General features: G+C 39.3%; 1 protein-coding gene across 4 annotated transcripts in view; it reads left to right on the top strand.

Moving 5' to 3' along the window:
• WDFY3 (WD repeat and FYVE domain containing 3) overlaps positions 1-19883 on the top strand; it is a 177688-nt gene that overhangs the window by 131717 nt on the left and 26088 nt on the right. For 2 of the 4 annotated variants that reach the window (XM_081333153.1, XM_081333150.1), the window contains 15 exons: positions 2554-2720; positions 4054-4236; positions 4787-4944; positions 5655-5732; positions 6673-6900; positions 8228-8281; positions 8949-9117; positions 10876-11039; positions 13085-13233; positions 13977-14097; positions 14313-14398; positions 15596-15676; positions 16842-16896; positions 17100-17219; positions 17718-17835. In XM_081333153.1, the coding sequence (XP_081189279.1) occupies positions 2554-2720; positions 4054-4236; positions 4787-4944; positions 5655-5732; positions 6673-6900; positions 8228-8281; positions 8949-9117; positions 10876-11039; positions 13085-13233; positions 13977-14097; positions 14313-14398; positions 15596-15676; positions 16842-16896; positions 17100-17219; positions 17718-17835 (1931 nt within the window). The remainder of the gene's footprint in view (positions 1-2553; positions 2721-4053; positions 4237-4786; positions 4945-5654; positions 5733-6672; positions 6901-8227; positions 8282-8948; positions 9118-10875; positions 11040-13084; positions 13234-13976; positions 14098-14312; positions 14399-15595; positions 15677-16841; positions 16897-17099; positions 17220-17717; positions 17836-19883) is intronic. The other 2 variants (XM_081333152.1, XM_081333151.1) reach the window with 2 other exon arrangements.

The raw sequence follows: 19883 nt of genomic DNA, 5'->3' as shown, positions 1-19883 counted from the left end.
GGGCATTGAAAATGGGTCGTGAATGCGTATTCCAGCATGGCAATGACCCAAAACACACGACCAAGGCAACAAAGGAATGGCTCAAGAAGAAGCACATTAAGGTCCTGAAGTGGCCTAGCCAGTCTAGACTTTAATCCCATAGAAAATCTGTGGAGGGAGCTGAAGATTTGAGCTGCCAAACCTCAGCCTTGAAACCTTAATGACTTGGAGAGGATCTGCAAAGAGGAGTGGGACAAAATCCCTCTTGAGACATGTGCAAACCTGGTGGCCAACTACAGGAAACATCTGACCTCTGTGACTGCCCATCAGGGTTTTGCCACCGAGTACTAAGTCATGTTTTGCGAAGGGGTCAAATACTTATTACACTCATTAAAATGCAAATCAATTTATAAATTTTTAGAAATGCGTTTTTCTGGATTTTCTTTTGTTCTTCTGTCTCTCTCTGTTAAAATAAACCTACCATTAAAATTATAGACCGATCATTTCTTTGTCAGTGGGCAAACGTACAAAATCAGCAGGGGATCAAATAATTTTTTCCCTCACTGTACAGGTAATTCCTCACAAGTATTTGGGACCAGAATTTCTGTCCCTAAGCAGCATGGCTGTAAATCTTGATGTCACGTGACCATGCTGCTTAGCAACAGCAGTTCTGGCAGTTCCCCATTGCTACCATTAAGCGAATCACCACTGGTCATTAAGCAAGGACCGGTCGCGTGATTACAACTTCCAGCTGGCTTCTTCATTGACTATGCTTGTGGGAACCCAGCAGGGAAGGTTGCAAATCACAATCATGTGTGAGGCTGCAACAGTCAGAAATCCAGGGTGGTTGCCAAATGCCCAGATTACAGTCATGGGACCATGGGGGCACTGCAACAGCCGGAACTTCTAGGACCACTTGTAAGTACCACTTGTCCAGCACCGTCATAAGTTTGAATCACTGAACAAGTGTTTGTTAACCAAGTACCTACAGTCTTTTTATTAATTTTTATTAAATGTTTTTACAAAACTGAAAGGCAAATACAAAAATATATAAAGAAAAGAAAAAAAATTATACACATTTTTGCAATCATTTGGACACACTTCATTTTCAAACCAAGGACCCCCTGTAATTTATTTATTTATTTATTTATTTATTTGTTTGTTTATTTATTTATTTATTTATTTATTTATTATTTAAATTTATGTACCGCCCTATTCCCATAGGACTCAGGGCAGTTTACAGGGAGAATTAAAATACATAGCATACAAAAATTAAAACAGTTAAAAACTGATTAAATTACAGTCCCTGAAGTTAACTAAAACCCAATTAAATTAAATTAGTTAAAACCCCTCAGTCTGGGCCAAACAGCTCGAAGAACCAGGTTTTCAAGTCCCGGCGAAATGAGTGAAGGTCGGGGGCAGTCCTGAGTTCCGTGGGAAGTTGGTTCCATAGGGCCGGCGCACGCACAGAGAACGCCCTTCCCCTGGGAATAACCCGCCGGCATTCCTTAACCGGCGGTACCCTGAGAAGGCCCTCCCTGTGGGAGCGCACAGGACGATGGGAAGTTGATGGCGGCAGCAGGTGTTCCCTTAGATAATCCAGACCCAAGCCATTTAGGGCTTTATAGGTCATTACCAGTACCTTGAATCTCACCCGGAGGGCAACCGGAAGCCAATGCAGCTCACGGAGAAGAGGTGTTACATGGGAGTATCGGGAAACTCCCATAACAACTCGCGCGGCTGCTATGCTAATATCTGTACAGAAAAGCACAAAATGGTCTCTCTTTAACTTTGCCTGCATAATTCCAGTGTTTGGTTTTTTTCTTTCCAGCCTAGGAAAACATAGCTTATAATGAAGTATTAGTTCAAGACATATGAACAGTTGCTTCTTTTACCTTTTTAATAAATATAATGTTTTCTGCAGGTGCTAATTCCAGAGCTGGTTTTTTGGAAGTAATATTACAGATAATTCTGAACCTTTTGTGATGATACATAACAATAATTTGTTCGGTCTGTTTGATCTGGTTAGTAAGCCAGTTTGGCCTATTGGTTAAGGCAGCCATCTAGAAAATTGGAAACCGTGAGTTCTAGGCCCACCTTAGCCATAAAAGCCAACTGAATGACTTTGGGCCGGTCACTGTCTCTCTCAGCCCAACCCATTTCACAGGGTTGTCATTGTAGGAAAAAGAAGAAGAGTAAGGTGTGTTGGATACGTTCACTGCTTTGAGTTTTTTTGTAAAAATGATAAAAGAGGGATACAAACGAATACAATAAAAATAAATAATCTTTCACTACAGTTTGAAAATAGAACTTCTTCTGTTACAGTAGTAGCCTGTCTCTCCAATGTTGCATATCAATGAACTTATCATTAATGTTATATTTTTAATTCAGCACTTGCCCACACAAGACATTTGCTAGGCTGTTGCCTTTTAATAATCCTATGCAGCTCACTATTACAGCTTTCTCACTATGAGCTTCTTGAGATATTCAGCAAATGTGATAACTGTGCGTGTGTTTATAAATTCAGGAAAACTGTCTATTTATATCAGGACCAGCTCTCCTTCCCCCCCACAGCTTTTCTAAAGCAAATATCCCTCCTTCGCATCTAACCTTATTGGATGGTGTTTACAGCAGCTTAGAGGGCTTTGGTCTGGAAGCAGAGGCCAGAATGACCACATGGCATATCATGATACCTTCTGACGTTGAGCCCGATGGAGTCTACAGTCAAGATGTTGGTGAAGGTAACGAGACACGCTGAAGCAGTTAGCACGTTAGGCTGAAATACGAGTTAATGTTGCTTGTTGTGCTTCTCCCATTTCCCCATTCTTTCCCTGATCTTTTAGCTACTTGTTAGAGAGTCAGTGGGGAACTATTTTCCAGTGGGTTATGAAGAACGCGTTGGAAATGCTAAACAGACTTCAGTTCACCAGATTGAAAGTTAGGCTACAAGAGGCCTAGCTGACAGCAAACAGTTTGAGAGTGTAAGATGGGGAAATAAACTGATGATAGGCTGCACATCCACTTTAAATAGACCCTGCTAAGCTGCAGTCAGGAATGCATTAGAATTAGACATAAGTCTCTGTCACTCAGTGAAATCTGTAAAAGCAGCAGACAAGCAAAAAGCATCTTGGTGAACAATAACATTTTAGCTGCTGCTAGACACGTGGAAAACTCATTGCTGACAAATTGGCTGGTCAGAGACGTAATTCCGTGCTTAGGATTTTTCTAACAGTGATGCGATCCCTTGAATCCCTACGTGTGGAATGGTGCATTCCCATTACATTTGAGTGGCTGGTGGTTAACCTAAGGAAAAGGTAACCTGTCAAATATTCGAGGACAGGTAGTCCTCGAATTACGACCATTCGTCTAGCGACTGTTCAAAGTTACAGCAACACTGCAAAACATGATTTACACCTGGTCCTCACACTTACAACTACCGCAGCATCCCCATGGTCACGGGATCAAAATTTGGCTGCTTTGCAACCGGCTTGGTTGCAGTGTCCCAGGGTCACGTGGTGCCATTTTTGACCTTCCCAAACAGCTTCCAACAAGCTGCCAGTGATGGGAGCTGGATTCATTTAACAACATGATTCACAAAATAGCTGCAGTGATTCACTTAACAACCATGGCAAAAAAAGGTTGTAAAATTGGCCACCACTCACTTAACAACCGCCTTGCTTAGCAGTGGAAATTCTAGCTCCAATTGTGGCTGTAAGTCGAGGGCTATCTGTACTAAGCTTTATATGACTCCAAAGTTATCGCTGAAAAAAGGCAGTCCTTTCTATAGGAAACCATTGAGTTAAACCATAAGCTTATAGAAATTGCATGTTACCATCTTTACATTAGTATCTTGCCATAAGATGGCATGGCAAGTCTCTGGCGTTAGAATTGATTGCTTTTCAAAAATACATGATACCACAGATAATTCCATGGATCATGTTGGCACTAATCTCTGCAAATTGTATAGCATTAATGCTAAAATAATGTTTAGATATTATATTTAACTCTCAGCAGTTTTTCAGTGTCATGGTTCTGATCGTTGATCATAAATTTGTTATGTTCACATATATATAGGTCGCCAACTCCTCCTTAAAGCTGTAAATCGTGTGTGGACAGAGTTGATCTACAGCAAGAAGCAGGTCTTGGAGGAGGCTTTCAAAGTATCCCTTCCAGTCAATGACAGAGGCCATGTGGATATTGCAGTTGCAAAGTCTCTTATTGAAGAAGCCAGTTTAAAATGTTGGCAGAATCATTTAGGTAAGAGCAAAGGAAAAGATCCAATGTTCCGATTTAGAACTTAGGATATAATGTGCTCTATGAAATGATGTTCAAAATGTTTTGAACTTAAAGCATTTTATTCTTGAAATGCCTCCAGAATATTCTGAACAGCCCATTTAGATTTTGAAACAATGACTTTGAACTTGAAATTGAGTGCTTTGAATTCAACATTTTTTTCAAATCAAACACACTCATAGTTCTAAGCGGCCCCCAGCTCAACATTCTCCACGCCTGCTGATTTAACATTTTGAGAACATGGGTGAAATAGCTGGTGGAATTATTGAATTATTGAAACAAAACTTCAAGATCTATTTGCTTATATTTGGGACTCATATTTGGGTCTTATAAGGGAGTAGATCCCTGAGGTTTTATGGAAACAAAACTTCATTGGAAGCTTTGCAAAGTCCTAATACTTTGTAGAAGGACATTATAGTCTAGATTATATTAGATTGTAATGATATATGGTAAAGGTATATGGGGAGTTGTAAAATAGAACTATTGCATTTTGATCAACTGTTTTATCTTCTAGCTCACGAAAAGAAGTGCATCAGTAGAGGAGAAGCTTTGATTCCAGCAACTCAATCAAAGCTATCTCGAGTCAGCAGTGGTTTTGGCCTCTCCAAGCTAACTGGATCAAGAAGAAATAGAAAAGAAAGTGGACTTAGTAAACATAATCTATCCACGCAGGTATCTTACAGAATCAAAAGGCAAAGCAAGTTCAAAATTAAACTAAATTGTTGCCTCTTACTCATTTAGCAACTTGTTCTGTGTTTTAACATCACTTAATAACTTTTTCATTTTCCTTCAGTGTATTCTGATGATATCTAGGACTGGCAATTTATAATCCTTCACATATTTTTATCTCAGTCATCTCAGACTATTGTTCTTGGTGGCTGTGGCTGATGAGAACTGGAGTCTGCTGGCATCTGAGGAGCTATTCTCTTCATTCTTGCCTTAATAAAGAAGTGAGGAACTATGTTCCTTTTATGTCTTGTGGACTCCAACTCCCAGAATTCCTGAGCCAGCATGTCTAGCTCGGGAATTCTGGGAGTTGAAGTCCACAAGTCATAAAAGGGCCATAGTTCCCCACCCCTGCCTTAGAATGACAATCTAAATGTCATGAACTTGGATGACAATGCTGTTTTTCCATTCTAGGTGTTTACATAAATCACCAATTCTGCATTGCAGAGTCCACTGAAATAAAATAAATGAGTTTTTTTCCATTAAGTCAATTGAATAGGAATAAGTAGTCTTTATATGGCAGAAATTAACAATCTGTTTGCCAAATTTCCATGAAAAAGTAACAATCCTTTGTTGTTATTTTTCAATACTATTCTTTATATTTTCAAGAAAGGACCTACTTCTGTCTACAATAATATTTGTATTCTTACCATTAGGAGATTTCTCAGTGGATGTTTACTCACATTGCTGTGGTTAGAGACTTGGTAGACATGCAGTATAAAGAATATCAAGAGGTAAGTGAAATTAATAGGCCTTTTAATCAATATCTGCCCTTCTCATTCTTCTGAACTGAGGCAAGACATATAGCCCTAGCATGCATTTTATGTAGAATGATACGCCGCATACAAATCTAATCCCAAAAGTGCTCTTTCAAAAGGCAACTAGACTTTCTTTGTTTTGCTTGAAGACATTTTGCTTCTCATCCAAGAAGCTTCTTCAGCTTCTTCTGAACAACTGAAGAAGAAGCTTCTTTCAGTTCTGAAAAAAAGCACCTTTGGGACAACCATGACCTGGATAACTGAGAATCTCCATAGACGTTTTCAAATCTAATAGTAAAGGCTACTTCAAGAATAGATCCTAGTGTCAAGGTTCCGGTAGAGAAGACCAAACAAATCAGAACTCCCAAGGCTTGAAACTTCCTCAAAGAACATGTTTATTGGTTACATAGTATCAGCACAGTCAAAAGTTAAACCAAGTCTGAAGTCCCCTCCAAAACGAAACAATATTACAAAGATGAACTTCCCACCCCAATGCCATGCAATCAGCTACCTTCTTTAACAGAATAGCTTGGCGGGCTTTCTAACTGAATACTCACACACACACCCCAACTGACAGGAATGACCTTGGTTCCCATGGGACAGCAAAATGTTTAGACTAGTGAAAATTCTCCGCACCCCCTCCCATTCTTGTGGCAACCTAGAATAAGGAAAATGGCTGCAGCCAGGTTTGTTGTAGAGTTGACACCTAGCTTTGATTTTTAACTCCATGGGTAAGGTGAGTACCTAAATCTTCAACTGAAAATCTTTGAGGGTTTTTTTTTAAAGGTTCAAGCAGGGAAATGTGATTTGTTCATTTGTTTGTTTGCCTTAAGTCACGAAAGGTTTGCAGTAGAATTACTGTAATAGAAGATGGCTTGTGATAAAATGGCAGCTAACCTCTCCTTCCTTCTTCTAGCGCCAGCAAAATGCCTTGAAGTATGTGACAGAAGAATGGTCTCAAATTGAATATGAGTTGTTACGGGAGAGAGGATTGTGGGGCCCTCCCATTGGTTCTCACCTGGACAAATGGATGCTGGAAATGACAGAAGGGCCATGTCGGATGAGGAAGAAGATGGTGCGAAATGACATGTTTTACGTGCAATATCCTTACATGCCAGATACTGAACATGAGACCAATTTGCTGGTAAGTGCAAATGCATGAGAAAAACCTGTTTGTAAATTGGAACAGTCGTTAAAGCACTATTTGATTGCTTGTATTGTTGAACGTTCATCACAATGACTGTCATTATTGGCCATTAATATTCATTGCCTGTGGATTTATCAACGTTTGCTGGGAGTGCATTGCTGTTGGGCTATTGATACGTGTTGATTTATCTCTAGAAGATAGTCACAATAGCTGCCTAAACCACAATAGCTTTATGGGGTTTTTTTTCCTCCAGTATCTTCTTCTAGAATTTGGTTGTTTAATGTTTTGGCATAGCTAAAGTGAAGTCATCTATGTATTGCTCCTTGTTCTGGTTGCAGGCCAGATCTATATATGTATGATGCCTCAAGACAGAAAGATGCTTTGTGATTTCCTTGTATTTATAGTCGTAAGCAGGCAGCAAAAATATGAAATTAGATTACCATACAGGATTGATCATTTACATTTAACTTGCTAGATTAAAAGGTTCAGCAGGTAGAACTGGCCCAATAAAAAAGTACATAGGAAGGTGATAATTCATTTTTGGACATTACAAGCATAGCTTTTAATAATCTGTTGTACTTGCAGACTGAAGATTGAAAGTATTAACTGTATTAGTTGAGAGTTGGTAAAATGCTACATAGATAGTCCTCGACTTATGACTATAACTGAGCCCAAAATTTCTGTTGCTAAGCAAGTTAAGTGAGTTTTACCCCATTTTATGCTCGCTCTTGGCACAGTTGTTAAATGAATCACCGCAGTTGTTACGTTAGTAGTACAGTTAAGTGAATCCAGCTTCCCTATTGACTTTGCTTGTCAAAAGGTCACAAAAAGTGATCACATGACCTGGGACACTGCAATTGTCATAAATATGAGTCAGTTCCCAAGCGTCTGAATTTAGATTACATGACCACGGGGATGCTGTAACGGTCGTAAGTGTGAAAATCTGTCAAGTCATTTTTTTTCAGTGCTGTTATAACTTCGGTCACTAAACGAACTGTTTTAAGTCGAGGACTACCTACGGTATATGTGCAGTTCTTTCCTAAATTATTGATTCAGATCATATATCCATTTGCAGTTAAGTAGAGTTTAACCTCAGTTCTAACTATTTTTAATGGATCAGATGCTGAAGTGTCATTTCCCCGCCCCCCGCCTTGCAATCCATGATACAGATAAAAGAAATCTTCAGTCTAGTATTTTGAAGGTTTGACCAAAATAGGTTCTGATAGTTTTAGCCAAGTGAACGTGCCATCATCACGCCAGAATTCTTATCTTAGTGTGATTTTATTTTCCCCTCATGTTTTTATATTTAATGCCCTGTTTTCAGTTTGACTTCTCAAGTAAGGCTCCGGAGACATCTGATGATGCCATTCCTCAAAAGGTAAAAAAAAAAGAAAAAAAAAGATATCCATGGGTAGCCAAGTGGATAGAAATCTCTTTGCATGTTAGGCAATCGTAACAAAACTTCCATGGTTGGCTTTTGTGCTTTCTCAGTAATTCTGTTGTTGTAAGATTAATGATCCACAGTAAATGCACTTAAGGGGCTGTTGCTGTGTTCTCTTCACATCTTGATTTTATACAACGTTTCTCAACCTCAGCAACTTTAGAATGCACGGACTTCAACTCCATACATATTGGCTAGAGAATTCTGGAAGTTGGGAGTGCCAACGTGCTGATTGGGGATTCTGGGAATTGCAGTCAATCCATGCTGGCTGGGGGAATTCTGGGAGTTAAGAGTTCATACATGCTGGCTGGGGAATTCTGGGAGTTGAAATCCACACATCTTAAAAGTTTCTAAGTATGGGAAATGCTGATCTAATATGATGTCTCTAACTCTTTCTGTCTATGCTACACACTAATGGGTTTCAGGTTGTATGGTAATATTATTTTCCTAATAGTTTCTAATTCCAAATCTAACTGATTATCTGAAAGTCCTATTTAGCTTTCAGTTGGCTGTCACCATTATGCCTTTAGACTGCCAGGAGATTCTGTGCACCCAGCTGGATTTTCTTGAGATCCTCTTCATCTTTTAATTTAAATATTTTAAGAAACCTGCACGATACCGGAGAGCTATAAGCTGTGACAGCAAAGAATATTACATGCGCTTGGCTTCTGGAAATCCAGCTGTCTTTCAAGATGCCATTGAAGAGAGTTCTGAAGGGGAAGCTACACAACAAGAGCCCGAGCATGGCGAAGATACTATCGCAAAAGTTAAAGGTTGTGTTTTATTTTCTGTTTTTTTCCCCCCTTCAGACCCTGATGTCTATTTAGCAAGCTAAAACTATCAATGACACCTTTCTGTTTTAGGGAGATAATTAATAGCAAATAGCACTTAGGCTTATATACCGCTTCACAGTGCTTTACAGCCCTCTCTAAGCGGTTTACAGAGTCAGCCTCTTGCCCCCAACAATCTGGGTCCTCATTTTACTGACTTCAGAAGGATGGAAGGCTGAGTCAACCTTGAGCCGGTCAGGATCGAACTGCCAAACTGCTGGCAGTCAGCAGAAGTACATAATGCATTCTCACCACTGCGCCACCAGGCTCAATAATGAACTATTGTTTTATACAAACAGGCAAAAAAATGCATCATTTTTTAGCCAAATCTCAACAGTAAAACTACCAAAGCAAAGAATCTCTAAGACTACACCCCCAACACTGACAGGGCAAGCCAGTGGGATATAAACTGAGAACAAACCCTACTCATTTACGAGCACGGATGATGTTACCTAATTTGGATAATGAAACATTTGCAAGAAGTTCGGCCAAGTTCAGAGAGCATCAAGGACCCCTCATTTCAATCCTGAGCTACAAATATTCTCCTCTATTGAATCATTTTTACATTTCTAATTTAGGGCCACGTTGGATTTTTTTAGCTGAAACATTTTTCTTTAATATGTGATCAGTATCCAAAGGCAGTCATGGTATTTTATTAAGAATATGATCGTCTTAATTCGTAAAGAGCCATAAAATGCTGCAAAGGTAGTTGCATTCTTTTTTTTTTAACTTTCATTCTATCATCCTTTCTTTTTTGTTTATATGGATGGACAAATCTACTGCTTGCCAAGGCCAAATTTCTAAACCTTTCCCATCCATCTGTAGCTTTTACTGTATCACAAGGTCCATGTGTGAACCAGTCAGTTCACATTTTTATCTTACTTTCCCTTATGGCGCTCAAGATCTGACACCCTCATCTTATACCCAGAGCAGGCCTCTTCAGTAGCTTAAGAGGACAGATTGTGATTTGCCAAGCTCATTTATTAAGTATCATAGCTAAGCAACACAATGGAACTATTGTCTGCCTTTGACCAAATAGCTCTTAGCTTTTATTGGATCAGCTGCTGGTTGCACTGACCTTTTGTCTTCTGATGGAGATGATTTTTTTTTTACAGGCATGGCCATAAATCGGAAAAGTGCAGTAAAAGAGACATTTATTTCAGTTGACTTTGTCAGGACCCACCCCAAACCACGTCTTAGGAAGACAAAACTCTTGGAGTCAAATCTAGTCCAAAAAGAATCTTTACTATGACATGCTTGGTTGTAGGAATACAAGACAGGACTTAATATTGTCCCACAAACTAAATCCTTATAAAGAGTTCCCAGTTTAACCCCCCTTAACTCCATTTGGTCAGTCCCCCATCATTTACCTCGTATCATCCCTCTCGTGGGAAAAAGGAACTTAGGACCTTTTATGTTTATTGCTCTCTTCCGTGACACAAGCCAGATGCTAGCCCCCCCCTTTTGTTTCCCCAGTTCAAAAGGCTTCTCTTTTCCTTTGAAATGCCTAATACCGGTTCAATACACATCCATTCCCTCCTCTTTGGGAGATGGCAGTATCCATGGAATAATGTTTGAAACATACATTTATGAATATGATATAAATGGATTCTGACAGACTTGCTGATTTGCAGCTCTGCTCAGTTACCGTACAAAGCTCATTATAAACATGTGGTTGACGCATTTTGTTATACAATGCAGGTCTTGTTAAGCCACCATTAAAGCGATCCCGTTCTGCACCTGATGGGGGTGATGAGGAGAACCAGGAGCAACTCCAGGATCAGATAGCTGAGAACAGCTCAATAGATGAAGAGGAAAAAACTGATAACGCAACTTTGCTTCGACTGCTTGAAGAAGGAGAGAAGGTACATAATGTTGACATCTGTTCTATATATCACAAGATCTTCTTTCTGAATATAGCAATAGCACTTTATATACTGCTCCATAGTGCCTCACAGAAATCTCTGAGCAATTTACAATGTCAGCATATTTCCCCCAACAATCTGAGTCCTCATTTTACAGACTTCAGAAGGACGGAAGGCTGAGTCAACCTTGAACCCCGTTGTTGTGATTCAGGGTCAGCCTGTGGGTTCGGCATTTGGGTTGGACGATTCAGAGGAGGAGGAGGAGGGGGGTGTTGGAGAGGTTGCTGAGGGGGTTGGAGAGCTTGCTGATGAGAGCCCTCAGCCAGGCCCCTCCCACCTGGTCACGACGCAGACCCAGCTGTGTGAGCCTGACAGCGTGGATGAAGATGACCCACAGCTGGCCCTGTTCAAGGACGCCCGACGCAGGAGGCAGTCAATCAGGAGTAAACAGAGGAAGGCAATGGGGCACCTCGGAAGGAGGCAGAGAGAAGCCACGCCCTGAACTGTATAAAAGGGGAATGCGTGGGAGGGCTGGTTTGCTGAAGGCAACCGCTTGAATAGCTCCTGTTTCATGGTTCGTGTTTGCTCTCTTTGCTCTGTTTATGTTTTTATGTTAATAAATTTGGCAGGCTTAGTTCCAGCCTCTTGCCTTCTTGTAAAAGGGGTTGTCCCTGCCTTATCTGCAGGGCCGGTAGCAGGCTGGTACAGAACACCCGTCAGGATCAAACTCCAGGCGGTGGACAGAGTTTGCCTGCAATTCTGTGTTCTAACACTTCCCCACCAGGGCTCTTATTACATATTATATAATTATATATAATTCCACTAGATTCCTTTCAGAAAATTGGATATCCGCTTTCAGATTAACATGGACTTAAGTGAGATCTTACAAAAGGAAGAATCTTTTTTACCAAGTTGTCCTATTAATTGAGACAGAATGTTCCACAGGAAATCCTGTTACAACTGTGAATACTAATGAATACTAATGCCCTAGGGATTGATTTAATCTCCAGTTAAGCTTTTCCTTTTACTTGTTTGCCATAAGAATAATTAAACTTATTCTTGAGACACAATATTAAATTGGGTGTCAGTTCACTGAAGTTTAAGCTCATCTTTGTATAAATATAAATATATTTATATCAAAGTTGTCCAGCAAGTTGATGGAAAATAATGACCTGATTTCCAGAGAACTGCTGAGCAAGCTTTGTATATATAGACATGCATAAAGCTAGAGATGATGGATTTAAATATTTTAAATAAAATGTATTGTTGATGTACTTCAAATATAACATTACTAATAAGATTTGTAACAAATTAGTTTTGATTTTGTAGAACTAATAGCTCCATATTTTATTTTATTGGAAGTAAAATAATAATATTAAATCATCTCTTTCAAGGTAGCCAGTTTACCCAAGATTGTCATATTTTTAATAGCTTGGTATATTTTGTTCTTTTTGGATAGATTGCTAAAATAGTGTCATTCACAGTTTTAATCCATCAGGTGTATCTGTGTAGGCATTTTACACAATTTGTTATAAAAAATATTTTGAATATTTTGATGCAGCACTGAATTATATTTTTAAATTATGTTTTCATATTCAGTTATTACTAGCCTTTATACACTACATTTTTACTATCTTTTTTCCTTACCATATATTTGAAATCCAAGTTAGTGGTAACCGGCTGGGTCGGTCACAAATGGTGATTACATGATTCTAGGATAGGGTAACTATCATAAATATGCCACTCTTTTGCCAAATGCCCAAATTTTGATCATGTGACAATGGGGATGCTGCAACAATGGTAAGTGTGAAAACTGGTCATAAGTCACTTTTTTCAGTGCCGTTGTAACTTTGAACGGTCACTAAACGAAAGATTGTAAATTGAGGGCTATCTCTATTCATTATACTTGAAGCTAAATGCTCAGAGGACTCTTCTTCCTTGAAACTTCATCCTGAATTAAAGCGATTTTTTTCCAAAACCAAACATGAAAAAAGTAAGATATAACATTTTATCTGCTCTTGATTAAATAACGGGTCTTATTACAGATACAACACATGTATCGTTGTGCCCGGGTTCAAGGACTGGACACCAGTGAAGGACTTCTTCTCTTTGGAAAAGAGCACTTTTATGTGATTGATGGATTCACCATGACTGCTACACGGGAAATACGGGACATTGAGACCCTGCCTCCAAAGTGAGTTAAAGTAGTGGACAGTGCAAGAGAAAAAATGTTGTTGTTGTTGTTGTTAGTTGCGAAGTCGTGTCCGACCCATTGCGACCCCATGGACAACATTCCTCCAGGCCTTCCTGTCCTCTACCATATTCTGGAGCATTTAAGCTCACGCTTACTGCTTCAGTGTCTCCATCCAGCCACCTCATTCTCTGTCGTCCCCTTCTTCTCTTGCCCTCAACATTTCCCAGCATGAGGCTCTTCTCCAGTGAGTCCTTCCTTCTCATTAGGTGGCCAAAGTATTGGAGTTTTAGCTTCAGGATCTGGCCTTCTAAAGGGCAGCCAGGGTTGATCTCCTCTAGGACTGACCGGTTTGATCGCCTTGCAGTCCAAGGGACTCGCAGGAGTCTTCTCCAGCACCATAGTTCAAAGGCCTCAATTCTTTGGCTCTCAGCCTTTCTTATGGTCCAACTTTCACAGCCATACATTGCAACTGGGAAGACCATGGCCTTGACTATACGCACTTTTGTTGGCAGAGTGATGTCTCTGCTTTTTAGTATAGAAAAATGTTAGATATGTGAAAATTTATATGTAAAAATGTACCAAAACTGCTCCTAATTCCAGTCATGGTACGATGAGATAAATAATGGGGAAAATATGATGAAAAAGAACATTGAAACGAAATGAAGAAAGTAAGATCTACTGAACATCATTCGAGATTGACAATTTCACTTATACCTTCCATCTTACTTTCTCACTTTCTACAGTATGCACGAGCCCATTATACCCCGAGGCGCAAGACAAGGTCCAAGTCAGCTCAAAAGGACATGCAGTATATTTGCCTATGAAGATATCAAAGAAGTGCATAAGAGAAGATACTTGTTGCAGGTGGATATGCAGGACTATGTTTGTTTCATATGTGATACCTAAAACAATCCTGTGTGTTTAATGGGGAATAATATTTTATAGATAGGACTGCATATAGTTCTTTTTCTTTTTGTTTGTTTCATTCAAGCAAAGAGGAAGCCTGCAAATTCATTTCCTGGCTGAATAAAAAAGTCAGCTGCTTGGAACACATTTTTAAAAGGTATTTTCTATTACAGCCAATTGCTGTTGAAGTATTCTCAGGTGATGGACGCAACTACCTGCTGGCTTTTCAAAAAGGAGTGAGAAATAAAGTCTATCAAAGGTACTATAAATTGTTTCTCAGTTGAATATCTGCAGCTAACGCGTAGTGGGTGATAATATGAAAGTGTAACATTTATTTAGCTAACCAAGTTCTCTTGTTTAGCCTCTCTTACAGTTTTTTTAACAATTAAGGTCTTGCGATCAAGACATTGATACACTATGTGCAATAAGACAAGTGTGTATAACCCAGTACAGTCAACCTGTTGTCATGGGCTACAACTGTGGTGGCGAACCTATGGCACGCGTGCCACAGGTGGCACACAGAGCCCTCTCTGTGGGCACGGACCCCACCGCCCCAGTCCTAGGCCTTCAGCTGGGTTTTATAAAACCTTTTCGCTTTAGGCCTCTGCCGCCATGTACAAAAAAAAAGATCTTGCAAAGTTGGAATTGATTGATTGAACTTTTTAGTCCCACCCAGTCTGCCATTACACTGCAGCCACGCCCACCTGGGCCACACCCACCCGGCACCCGACGATACATAAGTGGGTTTTGGGTTGCAGTTTGGGCACTCGGTCTCTAAAAGGTTTGCCATCACTGGGCTACAATATAAGTGTCTCTTCCAAAACAGATTTCTCCTATAGAAAAACTGAACTTTCTGGAGAGTCAAAGAAGAGTGCAGAAATATTAAATAAGATTTCCTCTTTGTTAAAAATAAGACTTTTGTTTGAATTTATATATATATATTTTCCTTCATTAAGCATTTGTTAAGTAAATTTGTACAGACAGTCCTCGACTTATGATCGCAATTGAACCCCAAATTTCTGTTGTTAAGTGAGACATTTAAGTACGTTTTGCCCCATTTTACAACCTTTCCTGCCACAATTGTTAAGTGAATCACTGCAGTTGTTAAGTTAGTAACAGCGAATCTGGCTTCCCCATTGACTTTGTTTGCCAAAGGTTGCAAAAGGTGGATCATATGATCTTGGGACACAGCAATGGTCATAAATACAAACCAGTTGCCAAACATTTTGATCACATGATTATGGGGGATGCTACAAAAGTGGTAACTGTGAAAAATGACCATAAATCAATTTTTTCAGTGTTCTTGTAACTGAATAGTCACTAAATGAACTCTCGTAAGTTGAGGACTACCTGTATTAAAAATGGAAACAATGATTCTTTGTTGCTACTGAATTGCTGTCCAATTCTAATTGAATATATAGTTTGCTAATTGCATTGTTTTCTTAATTTTAAACAGGTTTTTGGCTGTAGTTCCATCTTTAACTGACAGCTCAGAATCAGTCTCTGGACAACGACCTAATACCAGCGTAGAACAAGGGTAATCATTTACACTGACTGCTTCTGTGTTACACAACTCGAATCTCAGTTTATAAGCAAATCTTCTCACACATTGGCTAGAGTTAAAAAAAAAGTATTCAGTTAAATTATAATTTTCTATTTTTCATCCAAACCAGAAACTAGTATCAGTAGTTTATTGAAGCATTTGTCAGTTTATTAAGTCAAAATATAATGGTTTCAACACTGATGTTATTATGACTCAATTTTAAAATGTAATATGTAAGAACAAATTGCTGAATTTCACTGTCCTTATCTAACACATATTGTTCTAAGCACATGTTAATAAAGCAAATTTTGAGAATTTTTTTTTAAAAAAACAAATGTTCATAAAGTACTAATTAGTGGATTCCTTTCTTATATTATTCATTTCCCAGAAAATGGGACAATTTTTCTTAAATATTCACCAGATCAAATGCTCTTTTTACTGGCTATATCTAGATACTGGTCATTTCCTATGAGCTTATAGCATGTCGTCTCCAATAGTTTGTTTAAAATAGATAAAACTGAGGTTTTCCCAAGATCAGCCAGTGAGATTTGAAATTTGAACCAGGGATTAGAGATTTTTCCCCTATCTCAATATCATACTACATCTAAATAAAATTATTCAGACCAATTCTGAATAAAATTATTTGAAACCCAAAACCATTCTGGACTTGAATGGTATCCTGTAAAATTAAGCCTTTGTATTAATTAAAATGTAAGGGACGCGGTGGCTCAGTGGGTTAGGACGCTGAGCTTGTCAATCAGAAGGTCGGCAGTTTGGTGGGTCGAATCCCGAGTGCCGTGTAACAGAGCAAGCGCCTGTTACTCGTCCCAGCTTCTGCCAACCTAGCAGTTCGAAAGCACGTAAAAATGCAAGTAGAAAAATAGGGACCACTACGGTGGGAAGGTAACAGCGTTCCATGCGCCTTTGGCGTCTAGTCATGCCGGCCACATGACCACGGAGACGTCCTCGGACAAGCGCTGGCTCTTTGGCTTTGAAACAGAGATGAGCACCGGCCCCTACAGTTGGAAACGACTAGCACGCATGTGCGGGGGAACCTTTATCTTTTTATTAATTAAAATAAATACGTTTGTTCCTTGCCATTTTTGTACTATTGGATTTTTAATCCTGTTAATTCAGTGGGTTAACTTTTCCTCATTAGATCTGGCTTGCTGAGCACTCTTGTAGGGGAGAAATCTGTTACACAAAGATGGGAGGTAAGCATAAATAAGTTTTATTTAAATTTTACATTGAGGTGAAACAGAATATTGAAAATGTAATCTTGGAGTTTTATTTTCATGTTATGTAAAGGAGTAGACAAATTTATATTTTGAAATTTTGTAATTGACAAATGAACTCACGCTGGTATCTCTCTTCTCTCTCGCCCCCCTTCCCCCTCCCCCCCTCTCTATCTCTCAAGAGAGGTGAAATCAGTAACTTCCAATACCTGATGCACTTAAACACTTTGGCGGGTCGATCCTATAATGACCTTATGCAGTATCCTGTCTTTCCATGGATCCTTGCTGACTATGATTCAGAGGTAAATGCAGACTCCAACGGAAAACAAGAGTAACTTCCATTGTCTTAAAATGTGATGTTCGTTCTTAATTGATGAGTCTTCACTGTTGAAATTCACTGAATTATTAATGTTAAATAATAAAGTTGGTGGTTATAGTCATAATTGTGTTGTTAATATTGCTAGTGAATTAATTATCGATTCGTAGTGAGATTTTGAACTTAGAAGTGTTAGGGGTCCAACAGTAATAATGGTGCATGTCAGAGTATTACTGTAAATCCAAGATGGATTTGTCTAGCCCAGGGGTAGGCAACCTTGACTCTTTTATGACTCGTGGACTTCAAGTCCCAGAATTCCTGAGCCAGCACTGGCTCAGGAATTCTAGGAGTTGAAGTCCACGAGTCATAAAAGAGCCAAGGTTGCCTACCCCTGGGCTAGCCTATCAAATATGGTTGGAATCTTCCCCTAATTAAAGGGCCTTTGCTAATCCTTAGATGGCTTTTATTTCCTCCTCTTTTCAAGGAATTGGATCTTAGCAACCCAAAGACATTTAGAAACTTGGCCAAGCCAATGGGGGCCCAGACCGATGAGAGATTAGCTCAATATAAAAAGCGCTACAAAGACTGGGAAGATCCTAACGGTGAGTTCTTGGCCTAGGAATTTGTTAGCTGTGTGAATTTGTCTATACAGGTAGTCCTCAACTTAACAACAATTTGTTTAGTGACCATTTGAAGTTACAAGGACACTGAAAAAACTGACTTGTGACCATTTTTCACACTTACGACCATTGCAACGTCCCCATGATCCGTGACCAACATTCCAACACTTGGCAACTGACTCGTATTTATGACGGTTGCAGTGTCCTGGGATCACGTGATCACCTTTTGCGACCTTCTGACAAGCAAAGTCAGTGGCGAAAGCCCTTTTCACTTAACAACCGTGGCTCAGTGGGTTAAGACGCTGAGCTTGTCGATCAGAAGGTCGGCAGTTTGGCGGATCGAATCCCGAGTGCCGCGTAACAGAGTGAGCGCCTGTTACTCGTCCCAGCTTCTGCCAACCTAGCAGTTCAAAAGCATGTAAAAATGCAAGTAGAAAAATAGGGACCACTACAGTGGGAAGGTAACAGCGTTCCGTGCGCCTTTGGCGTCTAGTCATGCCAGCCACATGACCACGGAGACGTCCTCAGACAAGCGCTGGCTCTTCGGCTTTGAAACGGAGATGAGCACCGGCCCCTAGAGTCGGAAACGACTAGCACGCATGTGCGGGGGAACCTTTACCTTTACCTTTAGCTGAATTAACAGCTGCAGTGACTTACTTAACAACTGTGGCAAGAAAAGTCGTAAAACTCACTTAACAAATGTCTCACATAACAACAGAAATGTTGGGCTCAATTGTGGTTGTAAGTTGAGGACTACCTGTATATACACCTGTTTATTTTTTAAAAAAACAATATATTATCTTCAGTATTTTATGAATCGTGCTAATTTATATCTAAATAGCAGGTATTACATTAATATTTCAAACAGATAAGCAAATTGTTCTAGCTAATGAACTTAGCTTTTGGAATTTTGACTCACGTCATGGACATCATAAAAAAAGTGGCTGTGGTTATATTGTGGTTCTGTAAAAAAGAACAGCCAGTTTCTTACTGAGCTATTAAGCAAATTTGAAGCAAACCAAAATCCTGTTACTTTGCATTTACCAAGTATTTATTTCAATGAAAGATAAGCTTTGTGTGAAGTAACTTCTGCAGCTGTGCTTCAAATTAAAGCTTTAATCTGATAACTGCTAAGGTCCTTGTGGGAATAAATATGGGTGTTAGTTCTCGGATATTTCTTCACTTAGAACTTTTTTTTTCAAGCTAGACAACTTTTAAGCTGTGTAGACGTCACATCTCCAAACCCATGCTAGATACGGAATCCTGGGAGTTGAAGTCCAAATATCTTAAATTTGTCAAGATTGAAAAACACTGATTTAGAAGCATTTCTAATCAATTCTCTCCAAATTATTTTTTTAAAAAAAATAATAGAAAATAGTTTTTAAAAAGAATCCCAGTATCCTAAATTTGTTTCAGGATGAGCCTTTGGATTCACATGCGAACCAAAAAAACCCCCAAACCCTCAGGATTTAGGATAGCCTACTTACCAGCATAACGCTTCATTCTCTATGCCATAGATACGCTTCCATTATGTATTAAATCAAGAGATAAATGAATTAATAGAACTAAAACTGGAATGATCTATTACTTATAAGCTGCATCTACCCCAGTTTATGTTTTGTGACAGAACCCAGTTGACATGGGACATTGAAACAGTAGAAAGATAAAATACAGGATATGTTTTCTAAACCAAGGGTCTCCAACCGTGGCAACTTTACAACTTGTGGACTTCAACTCCCAGAATTCCTCAGCCAGCCAAGCTGGCTGAGGAATTCTGGGAATTGAAGTCCACAAAGTTGCCAAGGTTGGGGACCTCTGTTCTAAACCGTAAGAGCATTATTTTAATCTTAACTATGCTGTAACCTATTTTTGTCTTATGTTAATTAAAAAGCTATACAATTTCCATTTGGTTTCATACATTTTATCTGGTTTAATTTCTTCTGGGAATCAAACCTAGTAAGTCTTTCTAATGAGATAGGGAATATGAATGTAGTCTTTAGGGATGCTGCTTGCAGCACCATTGAAGAACC

The sequence above is a fragment of the Vipera berus genome (assembly GCF_964194415.1).
Source record: "Vipera berus genome assembly, chromosome: 7".
Classification (NCBI taxonomy): Eukaryota; Metazoa; Chordata; class Lepidosauria; order Squamata; family Viperidae; genus Vipera; species Vipera berus.
This window is presented reverse-complemented; position numbering and strand designations above follow the sequence as displayed.